This window comes from Equus quagga, chromosome 3 (genome assembly GCF_021613505.1).
Source record: "Equus quagga isolate Etosha38 chromosome 3, UCLA_HA_Equagga_1.0, whole genome shotgun sequence".
Classification (NCBI taxonomy): domain Eukaryota; kingdom Metazoa; phylum Chordata; class Mammalia; order Perissodactyla; family Equidae; genus Equus; species Equus quagga.
In genome coordinates this window covers 116,685,711-116,699,395 of record NC_060269.1, presented here as the reverse complement: position 1 = coordinate 116,699,395, position 13,685 = coordinate 116,685,711, and the positions used below count along the sequence as shown (strand labels likewise).

General features: G+C 41.5%; 1 protein-coding gene across 2 annotated transcripts in view; it reads left to right on the top strand.

Annotated features, from left to right (window-relative positions):
• The first annotated feature begins 1,220 nt into the window (after window positions 1–1,220).
• The window catches only part of LOC124237205 (SLAIN motif-containing protein 2), an 84,242-nt gene continuing 71,777 nt past the window's right edge, over window positions 1,221–13,685 (top strand). For both annotated transcript variants that reach the window (XM_046656647.1, XM_046656646.1), the window contains exon 1: window positions 1,221–1,856. In XM_046656647.1, coding sequence (XP_046512603.1) covers window positions 1,468–1,856 — 389 coding nt within the window. In that variant the 5' untranslated portion in view covers window positions 1,221–1,467. The remainder of the gene's footprint in view (window positions 1,857–13,685) is intronic.

Below are 13,685 nucleotides of genomic sequence, written 5' to 3'. Positions count from 1 at the left end.
ATTTGGCAGGCAGAACATTCTAGGCAAGGAAAATGCAGCACAGAAAGGATAAAGGGTGGAAGCAAGTAAGCCATGACATATAAGCCCACACCCAAGTGTAATAGGACTGGATCATTACTGGCTAAGGGTGGAGGAGGCAATTAGAGGAAAGCTGGAAACACAAGTAGCTCACCACTGACATCTGAAGAACAACGAATGTGGTCAAAACAAAGCATCTGAGTATTTTTTGCTTTGTTGTGCCATCAGTAGTACACATACCTGGTGCCACTGAAGGCAGATCTTTACATTCATACATCTTTCAGCATTCATCCGTATATGTCATGTTAAGTACTTTTGTATACAACTTTATATACTTTTAATATACAACTTTTTAAAAGTCAAGACACACTACAAAAAAGTTTTTCCGAAGAAAACGACCCAAAGAGTAGATGATGCATCAATGAACAGACAAAGGCGAGGGGAGAGGAGCAGTTTTCCACCCTCCGCTTCCATGCCAGTGCGCAGCAAACTTTAAGTCGGGAAAACTGTTTTAATCGATAAGATAATACCTTTAAAGTGCTTAGCACAGTGTTTAGCCTGTAGTAAGTACTCAACAATTTATGGTTATTTTGACCTTAGACCTCGCTTCACCATTTGGGATTCTGTTTTCTCATTTTCAGAGGAAGAAACGGGTGACAGAAAATCTCTGAGGCTCCTGCCAGCTCTGACACTCTCCTATTTCAAGTAGGCATCGAACAAATATTTGCTGAACAGACGAAGTAAACCGTCTCTCCACGGGCCCTGGCTGAGCGCCCATCTGAGAACCAGCCGGGAGGGAGGACAGGATTGGCCCGCTGGTCCCACACGTCCGTGTTTGGGGGTGGAGAGCACACTACACGCCCCTCATCCAAGACCAATAGGCGTGGCTGAGCGAGAGCTCCCGTTTGCGATCTCAGCCCCACCCGCGCCCCAGTCCCCACCCCTCCCGGGCGGCGGCGCGCCTATCTCCCCAGCTCAGGCCCAGCCTGCTGTCGGAATCGCTCTTCCCAGCCAGCCTAGCAGCGTCCCCCAATCCGCCGGCGCCCGGGCACGTCCCTTCCGGCCGAGGCCCCGCCCCCCGCGGCCCCGCCCCGCGGCGAGCTGGGCGCCGGGTCCTCTCAGCGCCGGCCGGCGGCCTGGCCCACCCCCGACGCTCTGAGGTCACCGACGGGGCCGGCCTACGGGGGGCGGAGGGACGGAGGGAAGATGGCGGCCGAGGCCGGATATTGGCGCCGCCTCCCCCAATCCTGGAGCCGGCGCAGATGAGGCGGCTCGGCTGGGGCCAGCGGCGCTTGGGAACCGGAGCTGGGGGGACCCTGGCGGTGGGGCCTGGTCCTGCTATGTGCCGGTGCCTCCGCTAGAGTGAGCGGCGGCGGCGGCGACGCCTCTTTCCTCCGGCTGTTTCGCTAGTGCGGGCCGGCGGCGGGCGGCAGAAGCGGCGGGGCCGGGATGGAGGACGTTAACTCCAACGTGAACGCGGACCAGGAGGTGCGGAAGCTGCAGGAGCTGGTGAAGAAGCTGGAGAAGCAGAACGAACAGCTGAGGAGCCGCTCGGGGGCCGTGCAGGGCGCCGGCTCGCTCGGGCCGGGCAGCCCGGTTCGGGCCGGCGCGTCCACTCCCTCCTCCGGCACCGCGTCCCCTCGCGGCTTCCCCTTGGGCCTCGGCGCCAAGTCGGGCAGCGGGGCGGGCTCGGGCCCGAGACGGACGAGCAGCGAGGAGCTGCGGGACGCCACCTCCTTGCTGGCCGCGGGCGAGGGCGGCTTGCTGGACGAGGTGGAGCCGCTGCGGCCCGAGGAGCTGGAGCGCCTGTCAGGCTGGGAGGAGGAGGAGGAGAGCTGGTGAGCGCGGGGCGCCGGGCCGGGGCTGGGCGGGGACGGGCCGGGGGCGGAGAGCGTTCTCCGAGGGTCCCCGCGGTGGGACACGTCGCTTTGTGTAGTCGGATCCGCGCTCTGACGGGGACCCGTGACTGTTTTTGCTTTTGGCTGCGGAAAGGTCAGCTGAAGTTGGGCAGTCGAGGCGTGCCAGGGGAACAGGGTTGGCAGCTAGTTCTCCTCTGGGTCGTGGACCCCAGTGGGTTCTGTGGGCTGGCGCAACCTGGGGAGGGCTGCTCTGCTTTATAGGAAGGGATCCTGCTTTGTGTGAAATCCTGGCTTTCGGATGGTGGCCTGGGCATTTTGGACGTCGGGGAGGAGTCTGCTTGATGGGGTATCACCGGTGCGGGGAGCAGCCAGAGTGGGCTACGTCTGTGCCGTGGTCGGGGTTTTGGATCAGTGGGAGATGGGTACATTCCTGGCGGTGATGGGGAGACGGTGTGAATCAGCACTCCCCTTTGGGTAGTAGGGCAAAGCCTGCTTTGTGTGAAGAGGGCAGAGGATGGTGCTGCTTTGTGTGAAGAGTCCAGGGTGGAACGAGAGCCCTGGGTCTTGTTTTTTAAACAAGAATCGGGGCTGGCGTTTTCCGGATCTGTGAAGTGACAGTTATCACGTCTGTCTTTCGTTTCCCTGTCATCCTAGGGGTAGAGAAAGAGAGCCCTATTTAAAAATCTAAACCAAAGGTTGTATCGCCGTAGGCCACTTCTGGGTAAAATTGTGACCCGCGCCGTAATATCGCCTCCATAAATAGAAAGGACATGGGAGGCGTTTTTCCTCGTAGTTTATTGCAACCGTATAAAGATGTCCGTGTGAAATTCTTTGTCTTAATTTATCCCTGTTTAAAGTTTTAACTTTTGGCTAAAATGTCTCTACTCTCCGTTGAAATGGAAACTTCTAACTTAGTGAAATCGAAATCCTGCATGGACTCTGGTATTGCAGGGCTGCAACTCAGTGTACTGAGGTGGTTAAGAGCTTTGCCTGGCTTCAGGCCCTGGCTCTGCCACTTACTTGTTGTATGACCTTGGGCAAGTTACTCTGAGCTTCACTTTCTATCTGATGGAGAAAAGAATAGTTCTTACTCTGTGGAGTTGTGAAGATTATGGGAGATAATGCACGTATACTTTTAGCACTGGGTCTGGCATATAGTAACCTCTCCAAGACTAGCTGCTGTTATTCTCAAGCCTGGCTATTTAAGTCAAGAAATATTTAGTGAGTTCTTGGAAGATCTTGTGGAAGATTCTAAAGATAAAAGGATTCTCCAGATTAAAGATTCTTGAGTGTTGATCCCTGTTCATTAAGGCAGTGACAGTCTTGTTGGGAGCCAAGTTTATATAAGCCAGGACATATACAGTGAATTGCTAAAAAGAGTGATAGGAACAAAATGTATTGAGAGTGCTCAGAAATTGGGAAGAAAATAGTCTAAAGTAGTTGGGGCAAACTTTGAGGAGAGGTTGCTTTGGAGCCTGGGGGTGGGGAAAGAGTGGGAAGGGCGGTTTATGCTCTTGACAACTGCCAGAGCAGGGTCAGAGATATTTGTAACTCCCAATTAGGAAGGTTTGAAATACAGGGATACTCTTGAATACATGATGTCAAGCCTTTATTTTATTACCAAGTGATACCAAATATTATTAGAACTGACTGCGGTAGTGACAGTTTCTCATATTAGTGTGAAATCACGTCCTCCCAAAGGAATCCTGGGTATGTATACGGTTTAAAAGAGCCCAGAATCATCTAAATATCATCACATGCCTCTTCCAAGTGATGATGATAATGATGCTCTTAATAATGAGGATTAGCTGCACCCATCAGCCCATTTTAGATTATGTATTATTAGAACACATTGGCTTCACTTGGAGAAGTTGTCCTTTGCTGGTTTGGTTTCTGAGCATAGGGTTTGTTTAGGTAAAGCGAGTCTTCTTAAATACTATGCCAGAAGTTTCTTTTGACCAAATGGTTCCTGCTTACTGCTTTGATCCTAGCTATGTAGCTTGATATTGTAGATGTCCTACACTTTTTCTGAAAAGATTTGTGTGAATTTAAAGTTTCATAAATCATATTTAAAGTGTTTTGGAGTATGTGTTAGGAGTATAAGTTGAAAGGGGTGGATGTTGGTGGCAGGAGGAGGAAGATTCAAAGAGTCAAGAGTTTTTTTCTTGGCAAGCTAAAAATCTTTATTTATACCCGTTGTACCTTCTTTTTCATCTAGGGGAATGTTTTTCCCAAGTGTGTACCACCAAATGCTAGTCCTGAAGGTGTTAGTAGATGTTGTGTGAAAAATAATGATAGATCTGAGGTCATGTATATGTGGGAAAAACGAGGTTCAACAAAAATAAACAGGTTTCTTTAATGCTGGACTTTTTGATATGCTACTGTGTATTAAATATGGTAAACCTCTAAGTGGTATGGTTTGTTTCCTAAACTTATTTGAGCTCCCAAGGAACTAGTATCTATAGAACACACTTAGAAAACAATGCTCTAGAGCAGTGGCTTTCACAGCTCCCCTTTTTTTTTTTTTGGCCCAGCTTCATGATAAGAAATACATTTTACATCATAGCCCAGTACACACATGTATATGAATAATTGAAACAAAAGTTTCACAAAACTATAGTTACTTTTAGTACATGTGCTAAGTTCTAATATTTTCTGTTCTGTTTCTTTGGAAAAAAATGTTGGTTACAGCCCACTAAGCTGATTTTGTGACTCGTCAATGGGTTGTAACTTTTTGAAAAACACTGTTCTAGAACAACTCAGAAAAGTCTAGAGAAGGGAACTAACATCGTAGTGTATCACGGTGTGTTGGGCTATGCCAGGCAGCTTATAAACACTTTTGTTCTTAATTGCATTTAATTTTTATCCATTTATGAGGTAGGTATCATTTTCTAGATAAGGAAGCTTAATCTCTAAGCATCAAATAACACACAGTAGATGATGGAGCCAGGGTCTGAACATCAAAGCCTATGCTGTTCCCACTATATTTTGTTTTTTCCAAGTATAATCCCTTTTCCATGTGAATGGCCCCTTAAAATATTTGAAGACTACTATCATCCTGCTGATCCCTTCTCTCCAGCACATACACATTCTCATCACTTCTTCAGAGTAAGGCAATCCCAGTTTATTTAATCATTCCTGAGATAATGTAACTCTCTGATCCTTCAACCATGGCCATTTTTCTCATAATGAATTTCTAGTTGCTGTTGTCATTAAACATGGTACTCGGAACTGTATTCTGCATTTTAGATGGTACCTGACCAGAAAGTGTTTGGTGGATATACCTTGCTTGAGCTAAATGCTATTATTTTGAAATATTTTATTAATAGTTTTAACCTCTGTTACTTCTGCTTAATATAAGCTAGGAGTGTCAGTTACACTCTGTATCTTTTATACATAAGTTGTTAAACTAAGTCTCCCTCACCCTCTTTTTGTGTAATGAATTTTTTTAGCATAAATATTAGGCTTTTATATTTCATTTTGTTAGTCTTGATCTAGCCACTTAATATTATCTATTCTTTCTCATTTTTTTGTCATTTTCATGTTTGGTATGCATACCTATTGGGTCTTCATTCAAGTTGTTAATAAAAATATTAAAATGACAGCAGAAAGGGCTCTGAAGTGTGCAGCTCGACTGGACTCCCTCCAGATTAACATCAATCCATTAATCAACATGCATTGTGGTTGTTAAATAACTATTAGTTCCACTTATTATTGTCAAGCCCTTATGCCATTTTTTGTGTATGAATATTATGAAAGATTTTGCCAAATGACTTGCTGTAATTAGGCTATACTGTGCCTGCAGGGTTCTTACCTGCAATGAAGTACACCTATTAAAATAGAAATTGTAGTTAATTTGGTTTGACTTGTTCAGGGTGAACTCTCTGACTTTTTCCTTTTCTAACTTCACAAACGTTTTGTTGAAGCCAGTTTTGAATTTTGCAAGGAATAAGTTTGGTTTGGAATTTCTAGACACTACTTATTTTTCTCTTGAGGAATGATCATATTTCCTCTCATCCAGGCTTTTGACCCTGCTGTGATGTTTCAGATCAACAATAACTGGTAATAAAATTTCAATTCTTTTCCATTATTTGGAGGGGTAGGCCTAAGCCTGTTTCAAGCTACATTCCAGGGACTGGGCCCATGGCCAAGTGGTTAAGTTTGCACACTTTGCTTCGGCAGCCCAGGGTTTTGTTGGTTCGGATCCTGGGCGCGGACCTAGCACCACTCATCAAGCCATGCTGAGGCGGTGTCCCACATAGCTCAACCAGAAGGATCACAACTACATATACAAGTATGTACTGGGGAGCTTTGGAGAGAGGGAAAAAAAAAGAGGAAGACTGGCAACAGATGTTAGCTCAGGGCCAAACTTTTTTTAAAAAAACAGCTACATTCCAGCTTACTGTCTGTCATCTTGCCTCATTTGAACTTCAGTTTCCTTCAAAGAATGTGTATTCAACCTGTCCATTTGAACAGACTATTGGTAGAAAAACAGAAGCTAAAGAATAATTTCTGCCTTCCCTTTGTCATTTAGTATCATTGCATATTTTAGTCCCAAGACTTTTTTGTACTAATGCTCTCAATGTAATTTTTTTCTCGTTGAGTTTCTATTTGTTGAGATATAATTCACATACAATGAAATTTGCCCTTTTATAGTTTGTAATTCAGTGCTTTTTAGTGTATTCACAAAATTGTGCAACTGTTATCACTATCTAATTCCAGAACATCTTCATCATACCCCCAAAAAACTGCAGCCCACTATCAGTCACTTCCCATTTCCCTCTCATCTCGCCTTCACTTATCTACTTTGTGTCGATGGAATTGCCCATTCTGGTTATTTCATGTAAATGAAAGCATATAATATGTGGCTTTTTGTGTCTGGCTTCTTTCATTTAGTATGATGTTTTCAGGGTTTATCCATGTTGTAGCACGTATCAAAACATTCCCTTTCTTTGTTCTATTTTATATCTGAATAATATTACCACATTTTGTTTATCCATTCCTCAGTTGATGGACATTTGATTTGTTTCCAGCTTTTAGCTATTATGAAAAATGCTGCTGTGAACATTTCTTCTCAGGTTTTTATATTGTCATGTTTTCATTTTTTCTTGGGTACATATACCTGGGAATGAAATTACTAGGGCAAATGGTAGCTTCATGTTTAACTTTTTGAGAAACTGCCACACTGTTTTCTGTGGCTGCACCATTTTACATTCCCACCAGCGATACACAAGGGTTCCAATTTCACCACATCCTCATAGACACTTGTTATTGTCTGTCTGTTTTGTTATATAGCCATGCTACTGATATATCATTGTGATTCTGATTTGCATTTCTCTGATGACTAAAGATGTTGAGCATCTTTTCATGTATTTGTTGGCCGTTTGTATATCTTCCTTGGAGAAATGTCTATTCAAACCATTTACTCATTTTCATATGGGTTACCTGTCTTTATGTTAAGTTGTAAGAGTTTTTTATATATTCCTTGTGAGATAGATGATTTGCAGATATTTTCTCCTGTTCTGTGTTGTTTTTTCACTTTGTTTTTGGAACTCTTTGAAGCACAGAGTTTTCAATATTATTAAATTTGATTTATCTAATTTTTCTTTTGTTACTTGTGCTTTTCCTGTCATATCTAAGAAACCTCTGCCTTATCCAAGATGATGAGATTTACTCGTATCTTTTCTTCTAGAAGGTTTATAATTTAGCTCTTACATTTAGGTCTTTGATCCATTTTTTTTATCGTGTTAAAATATACATAACATCAAATTTACTGTGTTAACCATTTTTAAGTATATAGTTCAGTGGCATTAAGTACATGCACATTGTTGTGCAACCATTCGTCTCCAGAACTTTTTCATCTTCCCAAACTGGAGCTCCGTGCTCATTAAACAATAACTCCCCATCTCCTGCTTCCCACAGCCCCGGACAGCCATCATTCTGCTTTGTCTCTGTGAGTTTGACTGCTCTAGGTAACTCGTATGTATGGAATCATACAATATGTGCACTTTTGTGACTGGCTTATTTCACTTAGCACAATGTCTTCAAGATTCATACATGTTGTAGCATGTCTCAGAATTCTCTAAAGCTTTATTTAATCTCATAATTCTCAATGGGCAAGAGAAAACAGCACTTAAATCTTTCTATCCCAAACCTAAGCTTGTATGATGAGTATATGATGTTCATATTTAAATATGGAATTTATATGTATATGCTTTTTTGTGCATGTGACAAAAAAACCCCAAAACACATGGAAAATTCAGCCTCTCAACAGTTTCTAAGTGTACGGTTCAATATCGTCAACCACATGCACATGTTGTGCAGCAGATCCCCAGAATCTTCCCATCCTGCGTGACTGAAACTCTGTACCCACAGAACAGTGACTCTTTACCTCCCCTTCTCCCAGCCTCTGGCAACTACCATTCCACTTTGTTTCTATAAGTTTAACTACTTTAGATACCTCATAAGTGGAATCATTATAGTATTTGTCTTTTTATGACTAGCTTATTTTACTTGGCGTAATGTCCTCAAGATTCATCCATGTTGTAGCATATGCCATGGTTTCCTTCTTTTTTAAGGCTGGATAATATTCCATTGTATGTATATACCACATTTTCTTTATCCATACATCTGTTGATACCTCTTGGCTATTGTGAATAATGCTGCTATGAACATGGGTGTACGAATATCTGTTCAAGTGCTCGCTTTCACTTCTTTGGGGTATATACCCAGAAGTGGAATTGCCAGATCAAATGGTAATTCTATGTTTAATTTTTTGAGGAGCCACAATACTGTTTTCCACAGCAGCTGCACTGTTTTACATTCTGACCAGCATTATACAAGGGCTTCAGTTTTTCCACATCCTTGCTGACATTTCTTTTGATCCTTTTTGAGTTTTTATATAGTGTGAGGTAGGGGGTCCAACTTCATTCTTTTTGCATGTGGATATCCAGTTCTCCCCATACCATTTGTTGAAAAGACTTTTCTGACCCCATTAAATTGTCTTGGCACCCTTGCTGAAAATCAGTTGCCCATAAATGTATGGGTTTATTTCAGGACTCTCAATTCTGTTCCATTTATTGATGACTATCCTTATGCCGGTACTGCACAGTTGTGATTACTGTAGCTTTTTAGAAAGTTTTGAAATTGGAACGTGTGAGTCCTACAATTTTGTTCTTTTTCAAGATTGTTTTGGTTTTTCAAGGTCCCTTGTATTTCCATATGAGTTTTAAAATCAGCTTGTAAATTTCGTCAAAAAGAGGCAGCTAGAGTTTTGGTAGAGCTTATATTGAATCTGTAGATTGCTTGAGGCATCTTAACAATATTGATTCTTTCAATCCGTGGAAATTGGATGTCTTTCCATTCACTTAGGTCTTCTTTAATTTCTTTCAACTATGTTTTATAATTTTCAGTGTTTGAGTCTTGCATTTCTTTTTAAAATTTTATTCCTAGGTATTTTATTCTTTTTTGATGCCATTGTAAATGGAATTGTTTTTCTTAATTTCACTTTTGGATTGTTCATTCCTATTGTGTAATGCAGTTGTGTTTTGTATATTGATATCTTTGTATCCTGCAGTGTTGCTTAGGTCATTTATTAGCTGTGATAGATTTGTGTGTATGTGGATTCCTTGGGATTCTTTTATATATAAGATCCTGTCATCTGCTAATAGAGAAAATTCTACTTATTCCTTCCCATCTGAATGTCTTTTTTTTTCTTTTTTTCTGGTGAGGAAGACTCACCCTGAGCTAACATCCATTGCCAATCTTCCCCTTTTTGCTTGAGGAAGATTAGCTCTGAGCTAACATCTGTGCCAGTCTTCCTCTATTTTGTACATGGGATGCCTCCACAGCATGACTGATGAGTGGTGTGTGGGTCTGTGCCTGGGATCTGAACCCATGAACCTGGGCCACAGAAGCGGAGCACGCCAATGTTAACCACTCAGCCATGGGGCCAGCCCCAAATGTTTAATTAATTAATTAACTGTTTAATTAATTAATTTTGAGGAAGATTAGCCCTGAGCTAACATCTGCCACCAATCCTCCTCTTTTTGCTGAGGAAGACTGACCCTGAGCTAACATCCGTGCCCAGCTTCCTCTATGTTATATGTGGGATGCCTGCCACAGTGTGGCTTGACAAGCAGTGCCTAGATCCACACCCAGGATCTGAACTGGCGAACCCCAGGCCGCTGAAGTGGAACGTGCGAATTTAACCACTACACCACTGGGTCAGCCCCTTGGATGCTTTTTGTTTCAACTTCTTGCCTAATTGCCCTGGCTAGCATATCTAATATAATGTTGGGTACAAATGGTGAAAGTGGACATCCCTTAATGTGATTTTTTTTTTTTTTTTTGGTAAAGAAGATTGACCATGAGCTAATATCTGTTACCAATCTTCCTCTTTTTGCTTGAGGAAGATTGTTGCTGAGCTAACATCTGTGCGTCTTCCTCTATTTTGTGTGTGGTATGCTGCCACAGCATGGCTTCATGAGCAGTGTGTAGGTCTGCACCTGGGATCTGAACCCACAAACCCCAGACCACCGAAGCAGAGTGAGTGAACTTAACTACTGTGCCACTAGGCTGGCCGCTCAACGTGATTTTTTTTTTTTTTTTTTAAGATTAGCACCTGAGCTAACAACTGTTGCCAATCTTCTTTTTTTCTTTTTCTCCTTTTTCTCTCCAAATCCCCCCAGTACATAGTTGTATGTTTTAGTTGTGGGTCCTCCTAGTTGTGGCATGTGGGAGGCTGCCTCACCATGGCCTGATGAGTGGTGCCGTGTCTGCGCCCAGGATCTGAACTGGCGAAACCCTGGGCCGCCAAAGCAGAGCGCAAGAACTTAACCACTTGGCCACGGGGCCGGCCCCCTCAATTTGATTTTTATTGCTCTTTTATTTTTAATAATAGCTAACAATTATTTATTGCATTAACATGTGACAGATACTAAGCACTTTATATAAAGTGTTATCTTCCTAATAACCCAATATGATCAAACTGTTATTAACCCCATTTTAAAGATGGGGAAATTAAAGTTTAGGTTAAATAACTTGCTCATAGTCACTCAAGTATATGGCTGAGCTAGGATTGGAACCTAATTAGCCTGACTTTATATTTAAAAATTTTCAACCCTTACCTAATTCTAATTATCTGTATTTTTTATGTTATTCTTAAAAGATTTATACTGTTAGGTGATATCTCAGTGTAGTTTGGATTTGCATTTTCCTGATGATTAGTGATGTTGAACATCTTTTCATGTGCCTGTTGGCCATCTGTCTATCTTCTTTGAAAAAATGTTCAGATCCTCTGCCCATTTTTTGATTGGGTTCTTTGTTTTTTTGTTGAGTTGTATGAATTCTTTCTTTATTTTGGAGATTAACCCCTTGTCAGATATGTGATTTGCAAATATTTTCTCCCAGTTGGTGGGTTGTCTTTACGTTTTGATCTTGATTTCTTTTGCCTTGTAGAAGCTCTTTAGTCTAATGAAGTCCCATTTATTTACTTTTTTCTTTTGTTTCCCTTGTGCGAGTAGACATGGTAGTCAAAAAGATCTTTCTAAGACTGATGTCAAAGAGTGTACTGCCTGTGTTTTCTTCCAGGAGTTTTATGCTTTAACGTCTTACCTTCAAGTCTTTGATCCATTTTGAGTTAATTTTTGTGTATGGCACAAGACACTGGTTGTGTATGGCCTTTATTATGTTGAGGTACTTTCCTTCTATACCCATTTTATTGAGAGTTTTTATCATAAATGGATGCTGAATCTTGATGATTGCTTTCTCTGCATCGATCGAGATCATCATGTGGTTTTTATTCCTCATTTTGTTAATGCACATCACATTGATTGATTTGCAGATGTTGAACCATCCCTGTGTCCCTGGTATAAGTCCCACTTGATATGATGTGTGATCCTTTTAATGTATTGCTGTGTTCGGTATGCCAGTATTTTGTTGAGGATTTTTGCATCTCTGTTCATCAGCAGTATTGGCCTGTAATTTTCCTTCTTTGTGTTGCCCTCGTCGGGCTTTGGGATCAGGGTGATGTTGGTCTTGTAAAATGAGTTAGGAAGTGTTCTGTCTTCTTCAATTTTTTGGAATAGTTTGAGAAGGATAGGTATTAAATCTTCTTTGAATGTTTGGTAGAATTCTCCAGAGAAGCCATTTGGTCCTAGACTTTTATTTTTTTGGAGGTTTCTGATTACTGTTTCAATTTCTTGTGATTGGTCTATTCAGATTCTCTGTTTCTTCTTGATTCAGTTTTGGGAGGTTGTGTGAGCCTAAGAATTTATTTATTTCTTCTAGATTGTCCAATTTGTAGGCATATAGTTTTTCATGGTATTTGAAAATTTGAAATCCTTTGTATTTCTATGGTAGCTGTTGTAATTTCTCCTCTTAATTTCTAATTTTATTTATTTGAGCCTTCTCTCTTCTTTTCTTAGTGAGTCTGGCTAAGGGTTTGTCAATGTTGTTTATCTTCTCAAAGAACCAGCTCTTAGTTTTGTTGATCCTTTCTACTGGGCTTTTTTGTTTGTTTGTTTCAATTTCACTTATTTCTGCTCTAATTTTTATTATTTCCCTCCTTCTGCTGACTTTGGTCTTTGTTCTTCTTTTTCTAGTTCTGTTAGGTGTGGTTTAAGATTACTTATTTGAGATTTTTCTTGTTTGTTAAGGTGGCCTTATATTACTGTGAATTTCCCTCTTAGGACTGCTTTTGCTGCATCCCGTATGAGTTGATATGGTGTATTTTCATTTGTCTAGAGATATTTTTTAATTTCTCCTTTAATGTCTTCAGTGATCCATTGGTTGTTCAGTACCATGTTGTTTAGTCTCCATATATTTGTCACTTTCCCAACTTTTTTGTTGTAGTTGATTTCTAGTTTCATAGTATTATGGTCAGAAAAGATGCTTGATATGATTTCAGTCTTCTTAAATTTATTGAGGCTTGCCTTGTTACCCAACATATGGTCTATCTTTGGGAATATTCCATGTACACTTGAGAAGAATGTGTATTCTGCTGTTTTTGGATGGAGTGTCCTATAAATCTGTTAAGTCCATGTGGTCTAGTTTTTCATTTAATTCCACTATTTCCTTGTTGACTTTCTGTCTGGTTGATCTCTCCATTGATGTAAGTGGGGTCTTAAGAACCTCTACTGTTATTGTGTTGCTGTTAATATTTCCTTGTATATTTGTTAAGAGTTGCTTTATGTACTTTGGTGCTCCTGTCTTGGGTGCATATATATTTATAAGTGTCAATGTCTTCTTGGTGGAGTGTTCCTTTTATCATTATACACTGCCCCTCTTTGTCTCTCATTGCCTTTTTTCTTTTGTTTTTAAAAAGGTTGGCACCTGAGCTAACAACTGTTGCCAATCTTTTTTTTTTTTTTTTTCTGGTTTATCTCCCCAAATCTCTGCTGGTACATAGTTGTATGTCTTAGTTGGAGGTCCTTCTAGTTGTGGTGTGTGGGATGCCACCTCAACATGGCCTGATGAATGGTGCCATGTCTGCACCCAGGATCCAAACTGGCGAAACCCTGGGTGCCACAGCGGAGCGCACAAACTTAACCACTTGGCTGTGGGGCCAGCGGCCCCTACCTTTTTTATCTTGAAGTCTACTTTCTCTGATATAAGTATGGCAACACCTGCTTTTGTTTGCCATTCGCTTGAGTATCATCTTCCATCCCTTCGCTCTGAAGCTGTGTTTGTCTTTAGAGCTGAGATGTGTTTCCTGGAGGTAGCATACTGTTGGGTCTTGTTTTTTAATCTATCCAGCCATTCTGTCTTTTGATTGGAGAATTCAGTCCATCTACATTTACAGTGATT